Source organism: Eleutherodactylus coqui, chromosome 9 (assembly GCF_035609145.1).
Source record: "Eleutherodactylus coqui strain aEleCoq1 chromosome 9, aEleCoq1.hap1, whole genome shotgun sequence".
Classification (NCBI taxonomy): Eukaryota; Metazoa; Chordata; class Amphibia; order Anura; family Eleutherodactylidae; genus Eleutherodactylus; species Eleutherodactylus coqui.
Genome location: NC_089845.1, coordinates 101,521,923 through 101,537,501, shown reverse-complemented (window position 1 = coordinate 101,537,501; position 15,579 = coordinate 101,521,923). Strand labels below are relative to the sequence as shown.

The following is a 15,579-nucleotide window of genomic DNA, read 5'->3' as shown; positions in this document are numbered from 1 at the left end:
CTGTACATACAGTCACACACTCAGCTTCCTCTGTACATCGTCTCTGTACATAGTCACACACTTAGCTTCCTCTATACATAAAATCAGACACTCAGCTTCCTCTATACATCGACTCTGTACATACAGTCACACACTTAGCTTCCTCTATACATGCAATCACACACTCAGCTTCCTCTGTACATACAATCACACACTCAGCTTCCTCTGTACATACAGTCACACACTCAGCTTCCTCTGTACATACAGTCACACACTCAGCTTCCTCTGTACATACAGTCACACACTCAGCTTCCTCTGTACATACAGTCACACACTCAGCTTCCTCTGTACATACAGTCACACACTCAGCTTCCTCTGTACATACAGTCACACACTCAGCTTCCTCTGTACATACAATCACACACTCAGCTTCCTCTGTACATACAATCACACACTCAGCTTCCTCTATACATACAGTCACACACTCAGCTTCCTCTATACATACAGTCACACACTTAGCTTCCTCTGTACATAGTCACACACTCAGCTTCCTCTATACATACAATCACACACTCAGCTTCCTCTGTACATACAATCACACACTCAGCTTCCTCTGTACATACAGTCACACACTCAGCTTCCTCTGTACATACAGTCACACACTCAGCTTCCTCTGTACATACAGTCACACACTCAGCTTCCTCTGTACATACAGTCACACACTCAGCTTCCTCTGTACATACAGTCACACACTCAGCTTCCTCTGTACATACAGTCACACACTCAGCTTCCTCTGTACATACAGTCACACACTCAGCTTCCTCTGTACATGCAATCACACACTCAGCTTCCTCTATACATACAATCACACACTCAGCTTCCTCTATACATACAGTCAAACACTTAGCCTCCTCTATACATACAATCACACACTCAGCTTCCTCTATACATACAATCACACACTCAGCTTCTTCTGTACATACAGTCACACACTCAGCTTCCTCTGTACATCGTCTCTGTACATAGTCACACACTTAGCTTCCTCTATACATACAATCAGACACTCAGCTTCCTCTATACATCGACTCTGTACATACAGTCACACACTTAGCTTTCTCTATACATGCAATCACACACTCAGCTTCCTCTGTACATACAATCACACACTCAGCTTCCTCTGTACATACAGTCACACACTCAGCTTCCTCTGTACATACAGTCACACACTCAGCTTCCTCTGTACATACAATCACACACTCAGCTTCCTCTGTACATACAATCACACACTCAGCTTCCTCTATACATACAATCACACACTCAGCTTCCTCTATACATACAGTCACACACTCAGCTTCCTCTATACATACAGTCACACACTTAGCTTCCTCTGTACATACAGTCACACACTCAGCTTCCTCTGTACATACAATCACACACTCAGCTTCCTCTGTACATACAATCACACACTCAGCTTCCTCTGTACATACAATCACACACTCAGCTTCCTCTGTACATACAGTCACACACTCAGCTTCCTCTATACATACAAGTCACACACTCAGCTCCCTCTATACATACAATCACACACTCAGCTCCCTCTATACATACAGTCACACACTCAGCTTCCTCTATACATACAGTCACACACTCAGCTTCCTCTATACATACAGTCACACACTCAGCTTCCTCTATACATAGCTATACAGTCTCTAGCTCACCTGAGCGCTGACAGGATCTGTGTGCACCATCTCTTCCACGCCTGTGATACAATGTTGAGAGTTAGCGTGATGTGCGGACTGACACCATATTACATGATGTCTGCAGCCACGTCGTCTTATATCTCTACCTTGGCATTCATCGTCTTGCGGTTCTTTTTTGTCTTCTTGAGGAACTGTCTGAGGCTTCCAGAGGAGACGTATTCAGTTATAAACACGACCTGCCCAAAACAAGCATAAGGTGATCACCAGGGACAAGTAGACGCAGGAACAGCCCCCAGACTAGTCACACAGGACCCAGCACCAGTCCTGGGGACCACAGACTGAACATATGTAGAGGGAGTGACAACATTCCTGGGGACCACAGACTGAACACACAGGACCCAGCACTTGTCCCAGGGACCCCGGACTAGTCACACAGGACCCAGCACCAGTTCTGGAGACCTCAGAATAATCACACAGGACCCTGCACTATGCCCAGGGATCCCAGATTAATCACACAGGACCTAGCACCAGTCCACCGGACTCCAGACTAGTCACACAGAACCAAGCACTAATCCTGGAGACCCCAGATTAATCACACAGGACTCTGCACTAGGCTCAGGGACCCTGGACTAATCACACAGGACCCTGCATTTAATCTATGATTTCACATTATAAGGGTATTTGCCCTTCTATTCTGCTCCCTCCCCACTCAGCCGCTGTCCCACACACACATAAAGAGGGGGTCCCCAGTGTCCCTCACTCGTGCTGACGTCTCCTTCACATCCAGCCAGTACTTGTGGAACTTCACCACATTGGGATGTTCGACAACCATCAGGTTCTGGAACATGGTGCGGATCTTATCCTGGAAGAGAAAAAAAGGAGTCATCCGAGAAACGAGGAGCAGCAGAACCCCCAATACCACTGATGTCCACCAGCAGGAGTTATCCGAGAGCCCTAGAGACAGGCGAGGCGCAGTGACCCCCCAATACTAATTCACCATATATAATACATGTACGGAGACATCTGGGGTGCATAGAGAGCATTCGCCTTTGTGGGGGGCAATGACAGCCTCCTCCTGTATTTTGGGTGTTCTGTTCATCTGTGTAGACCTGCAGGCTTCATACCTCATGAGACTTGAGGATCCTTTTGTCTGTGTACTGCAGTTCGTTCCACACGACCTCCACTCCTTCCTCTGTGTCCATGGCCAGAAATGTGCTTGCGATGCCAGGCATGTTACCCTGATTCACCTGTAATGAAACACAAGGTAACTGGGGGAGGGCAGAGAGGACCAAAAATACCAAAACTGACCACAAGGAGTAGGGAGAGGTCTGACTGCAGGATATTAGGTATGGAGTGGACTAACCGCAGGCCACGAGGCACGGGGAGAACTGACCGCAGGCCACGAGGCACGGGGAGAACTGACCGCAGGCCACGAGGCACGGGGAGAACTGACCGCAGGCCACTAGGCACGGGGAGAACTGACCGCAGGCCACGAGGCACGGGGAGAACTGACCGCAGGCCACGAGGCACGGGGAAAACTGACCGCAGGCCACGAGGCACGGGGGTGACTGCCAGGAGGCCACGAGGCACGGGGATGACTGCCAGGAGGCCACGAGGCACGGGGATGACTGCCAGGAGGCACGGGGATGACTGCCAGGAGGCCACGAGGCACAGGATGTCTGCCAGGAGGCCACGAGGCACAGGATGTCTGCCAGGAGGCCACGAGGCACGGGGATGACTGCCAGGAGGCCATGAGGCACGGGGATGACTGCCAGGAGGCCATGAGGCACGGGGATGACTGCCAGGAGGCCACGAGGCACGGGGATGACTGCCAGGAGGCCACGAGGCACGGGGATGACTGCCAGCAGGCCACGAGGCATGGGGATGACTGCCAGCAGGCCACGAGGCACAGGGATGACTGCCAGCAGGCCACGAGGCACGGGGATGACTGCCAGCAGACCACGAGGCACGGGGATGACTGCCAGCAGGCCACGAGGCACGGGGATGACTGCCAGCAGGCCACGAGGCACGGGGATGACTGCCAGCAGGTCACGAGGAACAGGGAGGACTAACCACAAGATATGAGGTACGGGGAGGACTGACTGCAGGCCATGAGACACGGGGATGGCTGACTGCAGGCCATGAGGCATAGGGAGGACTGACCGCAGGCCACAAGGCACAGGGATGACTGCCAACAGGCCATGAGGCACAGGGATGACTGCCAGGAGGCCACGAGGCACGGGGATGACTGCCAGCAGGCCACGAGGCATGGGGATGACTGCCAGCAGGCCACGAGGCACGGGGATGACTGCCAGCAGGCCACGAGGCACGGGGATGACTGCCAGCAGACCACGAGGCACGGGGATGACTGCCAGCAGGCCACGAGGCACGGGGATGACTGCCAGCAGGTCACGAGGAACAGGGAGGACTAACCACAAGATATGAGGTACGGGGAGGACTGACTGCAGGCCATGAGACACGGGGATGGCTGACTGCAGGCCATGAGGCACAGGGATGACTGCCAACAGGCCATGAGGCACAGGGATGACTGCCAGGAGGCCACGAGGCACGGGGATGACTGCCAGCAGGCCACGAGGCATGGGGATGACTGCCAGCAGGCCACGAGGCACGGGGATGACTGCCAGCAGGCCACGAGGCACGGGGATGACTGCCAGCAGACCACGAGGCACGGGGATGACTGCCAGCAGGCCACGAGGCACGGGGATGACTGCCAGCAGGTCACGAGGAACAGGGAGGACTAACCACAAGATATGAGGTACGGGGAGGACTGACTGCAGGCCATGAGACACGGGGATGGCTGACTGCAGGCCATGAGGCACAGGGATGACTGCCAACAGGCCATGAGGCACAGGGATGACTGCCAGCAGGCCACGAGGCACAGGGATGACTGCCAGCAGGCCACGGGGCACGGGGATGACTGCCAGCAGGCCACGGGGCACGGGGATGACTGCCAGCAGGCCACGGGGCACGGGGATGACTGCCAGCAGGCCACGGGGCACGGGGATGACTGCCAGCAGGCCACGGGGCACGGGGATGACTGCCAGCAGGCCACGGGGCACGGGGATGACTGCCAACGGGGCACGGGGATGACTGCCAACGGGGCACGGGGATGACTGCCAGCAGGCCACGGGGCACGGGGATGACTGCCAGCAGGCCACGGGGCACGGGGATGACTGCCAGCAGGCCACGGGGCACGGGGATGACTGCCAGCAGGCCACGGGGCACGGGGATGACTGCCAGCAGGCCACAAGGCACGGGAATGACTGCCAGCAGGCCACAAGGCACGGGAATGACTGCCAGCAGGCCACAAGGCACGGGAATGACTGCCAGCAGGCCACAAGGCACGGGAATGACTGCCAGCAGGCCACAAGGCACGGGGATGATTGCCAGCAGGCCACAAGGCACGGGGATGATTGCCAGCAGGCCACAGGGCACGGGGAGAACTAACCACAGGATATGAGGTACGGGGAGGCCTGACTGCAGGCCACTAGGCATGGAAAGAACTAACTGCAGGATATGAGGTACGGGGAGGACTGACCGCAGGCCACGAGGCACGGGGAGGACTGACCACAGGCCACGAGGCACGAGGAGGACTGACTGCAGGCCACGAGGCATGGGGAGGACTGACCGCAGGTTATGAGGTACGGGGAGGACTGACCGCAGGACACGAAGCACGGTGAGGACTGACCGCAGGCCACGAGGCATGGGGAGAACTGACCGCAGGCCACGAGGCATGGGGAGAACTGACCGCAGGCCACGAGGCATGGGGAGGACTGACCGCAGGTTATGAAGCACGGGGGGGACTGACCACAGCAGAAGGAAAGGATTCACTGCAGGTCATGAGGCATGGAGATGACTGACTGCCGGAGACGAGGCAGTGTTGCGTATTCTGTAAATAAAGCTTCATTACTGTATGTAGTAAAGTTCTGCTGCTAACATATGGCAGATTTGTGAAGCAGTCTACAAGAAAATCTGTCTCTGTTGCCCCAACGACCATTCACCCAATCAGAGCGCTGCTTTAATTTCTTACAGCACTTTTGAAAAATGAAAGTTGTGCTGTGATTGGGTTATTGGTCGCCAGGGGCAACACAGTTTTTTTCGTACCACGTTTTCCCGAAAATAAGACCATGTCTTATATTATTTTTTTGCCCCACAAAAGGCGCTAGGTCTTATTTTTGGAGGAGTATTCACTGTTTAGGGCTCTTTCACACAGGCATCGTTTTCACGCAGAATAGACACGTAAAAAAGTTGCACCTTACAAAGATAGGACATGTGTGACTGCAAAGTTCGCATCTAAGGGCGCCTACCCACTTGCGTTGCCGATTTTCGCGCGTGAAAAACGCGGCGTTTTCCGCGCATTTTTTGCAGCCCTCCATTGACAATCATGGGTGCATTAAGAGAAAAATAAGGAGACATATGCAACTGACAGTTCCTATGTGAAAAAAACCCACGAAACGGAAAAAAAACCCCAGATGGACAAGAACACATTCTATACTAATTGCTCTTGAGAAAAAACGCAAAACATCACAGGAAAAAAAATCGCAAGTGGGTAGGCACCCTAAGGTCCGTGCTGCGTGAAAAGATAGGACCTGACCTATCTGTGGTGTGTGCTGCGCAGGAGTTCCAGAGACTCCTATGGGAGATAGATAACACGCAGCTCCAGATCATGTGAATGGGAAATTTCACTGCTAATTAATCTCGGGACTTAATTACGGGAATTTTTTCGCACAGCTAGCTGTGACTTTTTTGGCGCACTTATTCTGCACGAAAACGACACCCATGTAAAAGAGCTCTTAGAATCTGGAACTCCATCCTGTTCCAGTTCTGAACACATAGCTGATTGGTTTTCTACATTGTATCTCTTTCCTGTTTGTTACACTGCATCAGTGCAGGTAAGGGAGCGTATTCATAGCGTTATAGTACAAGCTCAGGGGGGCGGGGGTTCGTGATATCTGCTGAAAGCGCTGTGACAGAATCCCCAAATTGGAACAAAACGTCCCATTCACTTCTATTGTAAATGGGACTTAACTTTGGTGTACGTTTTACAAGGGTGCTGTTTGTTTGCGCTTAAGTTGAATTATAGAATAACGTAGTTGACTGCGCTATTTTGTACTCAAATGAACAGAAACCTTGTAAAACGGACACCAAAGAAGTATCCGATTAACAATACAAGTGAATGGTTCCTTCTGTTTCCATTCGGGGATTCGGTCGTGGCGCTATTTTCAGCAGCTATCACGGAAACCCGAGCGTAGTCACACACCATGTATCAGCTTGGAGTCCACAGAGAATACACTAGACTGGATACAAATATAACAAACCCTCAGTTGTGAGAAGTATTAGGTATGCACTAGTTTTCAACCTCAGGGTATAAACTCGAATTTTTCCACTCACTGGCAGCAAGCAGAGATCTGGATAATGGTGAAGAAATAAAAACACAAAGGGGCACATTTTAATATATCTGTCTTACTGAAGTACCAATTGGTGTAATGTGTGACAAATTTATTAAGAGGCGCACACATGCCTATCCGTCTTGTGCTCTAAATAGTCAAATCTTTGCAGATTTGTGCTATGATTAATACAGGTTTCTTGTATTTCCACCTTCTAACCGACCTCCCCTCAACATCTCCATTCAGTGTCTGGCACCATCATAACCCCCAGACAGCATGCCCGATGCCTTGGGGTCACACTGGACTCTGACCTCTCCTTTGCTCCCCATATCCAATCTCTGGCCCAAACATGCCACATGCACCTCAGAAATATTGCTAAAATACGTCCGTTCCTAACCACGGACACGCTAAAGACACTCATGGTCGCGCTCATCCACTCCCGGCTTGACTACTGCAACTCGCTACTCATTGGCCTCCCCCGCACTAGGCTCGCTCCACTCCATACTAAATGCAGCAGCTAGACTCATTTTTCTATCCAGTCGTTATTCAGACGCCTCTGCATTATGCCAGTCGCTGCATTGGCTGCCCATCCACTGCAAAACTAAATTTAAACTCTTCTACCTCACTCACAAAGCTCTGCATGGCGCTGCGCCACCATACATCGCCTCCCTACTGTCAGTATACCACCCAGCGCACTCACTCCGATCGGCTAACACCCTCAGACTAAACGCCTCTGTAGTACGAACCTCTCATGCTCGCCTACAGGACTTCACTAGAGCAGCACCCATCCTCTGGAACGCTCTACCCCAAGGCATCCGGACAATTCCCGTTGCACAAAATTTCAGACGTGCCTTAAAAACGCACCTCTTCAGGGAAGCATACCAAATCTCCTGACCTAGTCCCTCGCCCCTCCCTATGGTGCCCCACCCTGTTTGCCTTCATATAAATGATCTGTACATAAAATTTCCTATTGCCTGTGTTCCCCACCCCCTGCACCTCCTGTACCACCCCCAACCTATTTGTGTCTAACCCAATGTATCTCGCATTGTAATTGTTGCAATTGTTGTATGTATTGTTTTGCATTTATCCATGCCTGAAAGCGCTGCGGAATAAGTTGGCGCTATACAAATAAAGATTATTATTATTATTATTATAAGTTTCTGGCATAAATTAGGACCTTTCACACGGGACGGAATTGTTCGCAGGACGCAACGCAGATATGGATTTTGTTGAGTTTTTAACTGCGGAATGTGAACATCTTCGGAATTTCTTGCATTTTTCTCCGCAGACTTTAATTGCAGAATTATCTCCTGAACGTTAGAAATCCGCAACAACAATTCCGCAAGACGTCCTTTAACTCCGCAGCAGAAAGCCTTTCAGTTACGGAATATAATCTTGCAATATTTAACACTTTCCAATCCACTGTCTGACGTCTTTCTACATTCTGATTGAAGCTTGTACAGCTCCAATGTCAGAAGACATCTGACAGGGTATTCTTACTGTCTATTGCCAGCCACTCCGCTGTCGGAGCCTCTCTGGTGCACACACACTGGCTTTGGCCAGCAGATGGCACCATTGTATAACAGCAAAAAGAGAAAGCCTTTTAGGAAACCCTGAAACCAAAATTGGATTGGAAAGGGTTAAAGTAAAGACATGCAGATTTTAAAAGGTGTGGAGTTCAAGCCCGATAGAGATAACATTGTGTCCGTGCGGACTAATTTCATCCCATGTGAAAGTACCCTCATAGTAACTATGTCGTCTGTGGTGGCCCTGCCCCTTTTGTCTGGCCACACCCATTTATTCATAGAAAAGTGGCGAGTGTGACGGAGGATGGACAGCATCAGACAGATCTGGGCAGATGGCAGTGTCCGCTGTGATCAGGGTAATTATGTTCTGCGCCTGTCAAGCAGAGGTTGAATCTCTGTCACCCCATTGCTCATATATAAGTGGGGCTGGAGCTCCACAATGCTATGATTACTCCTACCCCCATCATTTCCCGCCCCGATCACTGTCACATTCTATCTCTCCTGAATGCGCTGCAGGTCCATCTTGTACTAATTCATTTTGTGCTAGTTGTTGACTATTCAAACCATAGTAGAGTTCTGCTTGTCTGACACCTCCACAATCCTGCCCTACTCCCCCCCCCCCCCTCTTCTCTTATTTCTACTGGCCCCTGTGCCCTGGTCTGCTAATGACCTAAAATGATCCTCAGGTCTCCAGGACATCTTCTGTGCTGCACCTGCGCTCTGGAATGCGCTTCCCTGGTCAGTAACACTAATCTAGTGGACCTGGCTGCATCTACATGACATGGATTGACTATTGGAGACTGCACTACTGACTGACAGGGACTGGATGCTGCTGGTGGTTGTACTTACGATTTTGCAGGCTATGCGACGCTCAGCTGCTTGTTCCTGTGAAGTTATGCATTGCATGCGGCGGAGGGATGGCAGAGCATGAGGCTGCACCCTGTTTTTTTTCCACCCCCCCAACCCCCCAGGGTATACCTGAGCTGGGATGGCACATTGCACCTGATCAGAAAGTATCACTGAATACTCTGCCCACTAATCTATGTGTTTCTATATGTGCGCTGTAGCAGGTACAGATGTAGGTGACCCGGCCAAGTCACAGACAGATAAGGCAGATAACCCTGGACCCTGCCCTTGGACAACAGTCCATTGTGTGTCTGAGGCACAGGACACCCTGCATGGCATCAATCCCAGGATGCTTTGCTCTGTGCTCCCGGTCAAAGTGAGTAGCAAACAGACTAAAAATAAAATTGTGGCAGAGAGCGAAAGGAGCTACTAAATGGAGCAGAAGTAACTCAGAATGCCAGCCGCAGACATGTGGGTGTATGTGTGAGTGTGCGGGCATCACTCTGTGCCCAGGGTCTACACAAGGAGTTGCAGGGTACAAAAATCAGCCAAACTCCTATAATACAGGGGGCAGATAGTTCTTTATACATTAGAGCATGGTGTAAAGATGAAATCTAGAATGCAAATCAGCAGAACAAGGTCTGTGCAGACACTGAACAAGCAGGGAAGGGTGGGAGATTTATTATAAGTAATATAATGTATGTACACACTGACTCCACCAGCAGAATAGTGAGTGTAGCTCTGGAGTATAATATAGGCCGCCAGCACATGGCAGAGCCTGATTGCGTATGCGGGTTCCCACAGCAGTTTCTGGCTCTGACCGCGGCCAGCGACCCTGCACATCTGTCTTCTTTTGTTCTATATCTGTACTGTGGATGGACCTGGCGGCTGGCCATTGGACATGCGTAGTACAGATTTTTTTTCCAAATGTTCATTTTTCCCCATGCCACCAGCAGAATCAAGAGTGCAGCTCTGGAGTATAATACAGGATGTAAAGCAGGATCAGTACAGGACAAGTAATGTATGTACACAGTGACTCCACCAGCAGAATCGTAAGTGCAGCTCTGGAGTATAATACAGGATGTAACTTGGGAACAGTACAGGATAAGTAATGTGTGTACACAGTGAATACACCAGCAGAATAGTGAGTGGAGCTCTGGAGTATAAGGCTGACTTTCCATGGGGGTTTTTGCATTGTGTTCCCCGTTGAGATAATCCGGCCAAGGGGAACGCAGTGATTCTCCACTCGCGGGCGGCAAATCGTGGCATGCTGCAAATTGCCGCAATTCTCCGCGGTGAGCCTATCTGTCAGATAGGCTCACCGCGGAGATCCGTTAGCTGGCTCCTGCTCCCCCTCGGCAACGCCAGTGGACAGGCAGCCTAATACAGTATGTAACTCAGCATGAGTACAGGATAAGTAATGTAGGTACACAGTGACTCCACCAGCAGAATAGTGAGTGCAGCTCTGGAGTAGGTGTGTGCTGGTGAAGCTCTGCAAGTTCCAGGGTGTGGTCCGAGAAGGAAGTTTTGCTGAGCATGGATCCCAGAGAAGGTGCACTTTTCTAGGCTTCTCTGGAGATGGAGTCCCGCACCTCCTCCCCCCGGGGCCACTCGGGGGGAGGGAGGGAAGTGATGGCAGTGGCGACATCAGAAAAAACTTTGCCGCGGGTGCCAGAAAAGCCAGCAGCCCGCAAGAAGACAGGAGCTGCTGGAGGTAAGAAGAGACTGGGTCCGGGCTGTGGCTGCAGCAGCATGGCTCCATTTGTCAGCACGGCAGCTTCTGACAGCACCGGGAGTGAGATGGTTACGCGCAGCCAGACCCGCAGGAGAGCAGGTGAGCCGCAGATACCGGTAAGCACGGGAATGTGGAGTGACAAAAAGAAGGAGGAATCTGTGATTGAGCTGGCCTCCAGGCTGGCTAAGAATATCACTGACTACAACTTTGCAGGGAAAATGTTGGTGGTACAAAAAGAGAAGCTCCGTGACGCCAAAATGTTACTGGAGCAAAAAGCTTCCAAAGACAAACAGGCAGAAGCCAGGTCAGCGATAAAAAAGTGCAAGGACTGCATAAAGATGTGGGAAGCGGTGAGGGCAAAGATCCTGGAGGAGAGCGGGCCCTTTAAAGAAAAGATACTAAATGACGACCGATTTGCTAAAATGGCGGCAAGGTGCAGTGACCACGAGCAGACCGAGACAAGCGACGGTGAAGCCTCAGATGAAGAGTTGTTTGAGGATGTGCAGGAGACCCTGGAGCAGCCTGTGTGCTCTCAAGACTTAGCACCAACGCCCAGAGGCACTACAAGTCCCAGAGACATGCTACCTGAAGAGATTGCGCTGCCTTCTACCTCAGGGGAATCTGAGGTGGAGGAAAGAACAGGGAGGTTGCAGCTACAGAAGACCCCGCAGCCGGAAGCCTCTGTACATATGGGGGGCTTCATGTTTGGCGACGAGTTGCCAGAGCAGGGCACAAACATAAAGAAAAAGAAACCGGAGAAGCTGCAGGAAAAGCTTGTGTTCGTTCCTGGGAGCTCTGGTCTGGCTGCAAAGTCGGATCAGAGTTCTGACCCCAAAAACCCCCCTGGCTCGGGCTCTGTGGTGGGCCTGGAGCGGGAAGTTGGGGAGAAAAGGGCCCAGCTGGTCAGACCCCCTGTCCCTGTGTTAGGTGGTAACAAGGGCAAGGAGGTCAGTAAGAAAGGCGCAGTAAAGGCCAGTACAGATGCTGGTCGCGGTACCGGCAAGGAGGGTGGCAGCGGTGCCACTAATGCAGCAAGTGCTGCCTGTGATGCGGAGGGGGCTGCGGACCTAAAATCTGGGGTCTCCCATAATTTGGGAGCAAGTCAGGCCGGATCCCGCGCCTCCAGTGATGCGGAGGCAAAAAATAAAAAGTAAAAACACAAGCAAAAATCCGGAGGTTTTACCATCTACCTCTGGAGAGGCCAGGACCCACGGACCACATGATCCAAGGAAAAAAGTGGTAGATCCTGGGATGAATGTGCGAGAGCGTGCAGCGGATGTAAGGGACAAGGCCGAGGGTACACGTTCCTCTGCAGTTGCTGGGCCTCCGGGCACCTCGGGTACCCCTGGCGGCCAGGAATCTGGAGGCCCAGGGGATAAGGTAGTTAGGCCAGAGGGGTCACGGGGTCCAGTCGCCCCTCCAGCGGCGACAACAACTGCTAGGAGTTATGCCAGTGTCGCCGCTGGAGGGAAGGGGTCCTCCTTGTCTTCAGGCTCTAGGGAGGGTGTTTTGCAACAGCGTCTCCTGGAGGCTTTACAGAAGGGGGAGAGTACAATCACAGTTGGAGGAAGAGAGGTGGATCTATCTCTCTGGAAAGAGAGACATGGCTTGGGTGCCTTCCGAGAGCAAAGGGGGAGACCGTATGGTCCCTACCGAGACCTAGGCAGGACGCAGGTCGTAGGAATGTGGTCCGTCTTCGCTGGAGAGGCAATGATACATGCCCCCCGAGGGCGAGGGTAGTGGAGCTTCTGCTGAAGATGGGCTTTAGGGCGGTTGACATCTTTGCCCTGATCCATCCCTACGGCACGTCTGAGTTTGACATCAGTTTCGTTCGCCCAGAGAGCCTAGAAATCTTCTGGGGGAATTACGAGCTGGTGAAAAACGAGCCCGGCTGGTGAGAATTTGCCATCCAGGTGGTGTCTCGCCAGAACGAAGTCAAGAAGGTGACCGTTTTGACTCGTAACGAGTCACTTTCTTGCTTTGACATCATGACGTGGCTCAGCCGGTACGGAGAGGTGACGGAGATGCCCAAAAAGAACAGGGATGAGCACGGCATATGGTCCGGGGCCTGGACGTTCATGGTCAAACTGAAGCGTTCAGGAAACTCAGAGGCTCACATACCATCTGCAGCCTTCCTCGGCAGGGATCGTATCCTGGCCTTTTACCAGGGGCAGCCGAAGCTCTGCCACAGGTGCGGCGACCCCTCACACTTGAGCGCCGCTTGTAAGACCTTGAAGTGCGCTCTGTGTGGGGGTCTGGGTCATCTAGCCGCCTCCTGTGCGGAGATTAGGTGTAACCTGTGTGGTGACCTCGGTCACCCATTTAGTCGCTGTCCGCGCTCCTTTGCCAATGCAGTCTCCGCCCCTACGGATGGGGGTCATGATGTGGCCTCGGGGGGTGAGGGGACCAGCAGAGGTGGGGGAGCTCAGGAGCCAGGGAAGAACCGGCAAAAGACGCCTTCGGAACAGAGGCCTCAAGAGAAACGCAGACGGAGCAGGGAGCTGACAGGAGCGCCCACAGCAGGTGGGTCGATGGTGGCCCCTGTTCCAGAAGCAAATCTTGCGGCTGAGGCTTTGAGGGACAGCGATTTAGATGAGGAGGACAGGAGGATCCAGAGGGAGGAGACCAACTCTGCAGATTCCTCCCACTGTGAAAGTGTGGATGAGGAAGGTAAGAGGTAGTTAGAGAAACGGCGTAAGCTAGGTGCCACAAGGAGAAAACGAAGGGGGGGATTCAAGATCTTCTCCCACCCCGGGCCAAGTACTGGAAGGAAAAGCCTGCTCACTTCCAGTTGGACTCTCCAATAGGTTCCGAGCCCTCCGAGACATCTCTTCTGAGGGGGAGGCAGAGGGCAAGGTTCCTAGGGCAAAGAAAGGGTCAACAGGGGGCGCTGAGTCTCCACCTCGTGAAGGCATAGTTCCTTCCGGGGTGGAGGCTACTCTGGAGCCTGGAAACAAGGACGACGGGGTCGGGGGATCCCTTGCTATGGACACATCTGTGTCCAAAAAAAGAGGCAAGGGGATTTCCTCTGACCCCGAGGAAGCGGGTGTGAGGAAGAAAGCCGTCTAATTTAATCACTCATGATGGCGGCACCCACTCCGCTGACTCTGGTATCAATTAACGTTGCCAGCATTAAGTCTGATACGGCTAGATTTGCGGCCTTTGATTTTCTCGGCCGCGTTGAAGCCGACATTTTATTTTTGCAGGGGACCAGGCTGTCCGATTTGGCAGCCATACATAAGGCAAAAAGGGAGTGGAGGTCAGGCCCTTCCTACTGGTCTCTTGCGGCCGAGCCGTATAGTGGAGTGGCGGTCCTTTTTACTGCAGCGGTTGAATGCCGACGAGTTATTGAATTAGAAATGGGAAGGTGCCTGATCTTAGATGTCCTCATGAAGGGACAAGAATTAAGACTTGTCAACATCTATGGTCCCCAGTCTAAAAAGGACAGGAAGAGTCTCTTTATGAGGATCAAGCCCTACCTTTTGTTGCAGAGACCCCCCGGATGGGCAGAGGTTTTTGGAGACTGAATTCATCACTCATGGAGGAAGCAGAGATAAGACAGTCCTTTGAGGATTTTCTGCAGAGCCAGGTACCATTACTGGATCTTTGTAGCAGTAAGTCAGAGTGGTGGGAGATGTTCAAGAGGAGGGCGGCGAGGTTCTTCCGAGAGCTCTCCAACCTCAGATGCCTGGACAGGTACCGCCTGTACAACGGCCTGAGGAGGAAACTCGAACATCTCGTTTCGACTGGAGGTAGCTGCGAGGAGATCTCCAGAGTGAAATCTTTGCTCAAGAAGTGCCAGTACGATAGACACGCATCCTTGGTTTTTGAGAGGGATTTCGGGAAGTACCACTTGTCCGACCCTTACAGAAACTGTAGGATGTCAGTGAATAGTAAAGTGGTCACTGGACTGATCGATAGTACAGGATCCCTGAATCGATCCAGATCAGGGATTCTGGAGGTCGTCAGATCCTACTACTCGCAACTCTTGGGAAAGAGGGATCTAGATTCGGAAGTGATGTCGGCTTTCCTGGCTGAAACTGTTCCTGAGCCGGGGGTAGACACCTCTCTTGATGTTTTGACAAAAGAGATCAAAATAGAGGAAGTTGAACTGGCGATTGATGGGCTCCGGCTCAAAAAGTCGCCAGGACCGGATGGCCTAACATCCGAGTATTATAAGATCTTCAAGGACCTCTTGAGTCCCCTCTTGACGGAGGTATTAAATGAGTGTCTTTCCTCGGGCACTCTGCCAAAGTCAATGAGGAGGTCAGCTTTCATCCTTCTGTCAAAGGGTAAAGACTTGAGCCGTATTAGGAACTGGCGTCCCATAGCGCTTCTCAATACGGACAGGAAGGTTCTGGCAAAAGTGCTGTTTAATCGGTTGG

The 15,579-nt window shown here is 52.0% G+C and overlaps 1 protein-coding gene across 1 annotated transcript in view; it reads right to left on the bottom strand.

Moving 5' to 3' along the window:
• NRBP2 (nuclear receptor binding protein 2) overlaps positions 1–15,579 on the bottom strand; it is a 77,786-nt gene that overhangs the window by 29,414 nt on the left and 32,793 nt on the right. Inside the window, exons 3-6 of the mRNA XM_066578153.1 lie at positions 2,804–2,926; positions 2,440–2,541; positions 1,826–1,915; positions 1,698–1,738 (exon numbers count right to left, since the gene is read on the bottom strand). Of these exons, the coding sequence (XP_066434250.1) occupies positions 1,698–1,738; positions 1,826–1,915; positions 2,440–2,541; positions 2,804–2,926 (356 nt within the window). The remainder of the gene's footprint in view (positions 1–1,697; positions 1,739–1,825; positions 1,916–2,439; positions 2,542–2,803; positions 2,927–15,579) is intronic.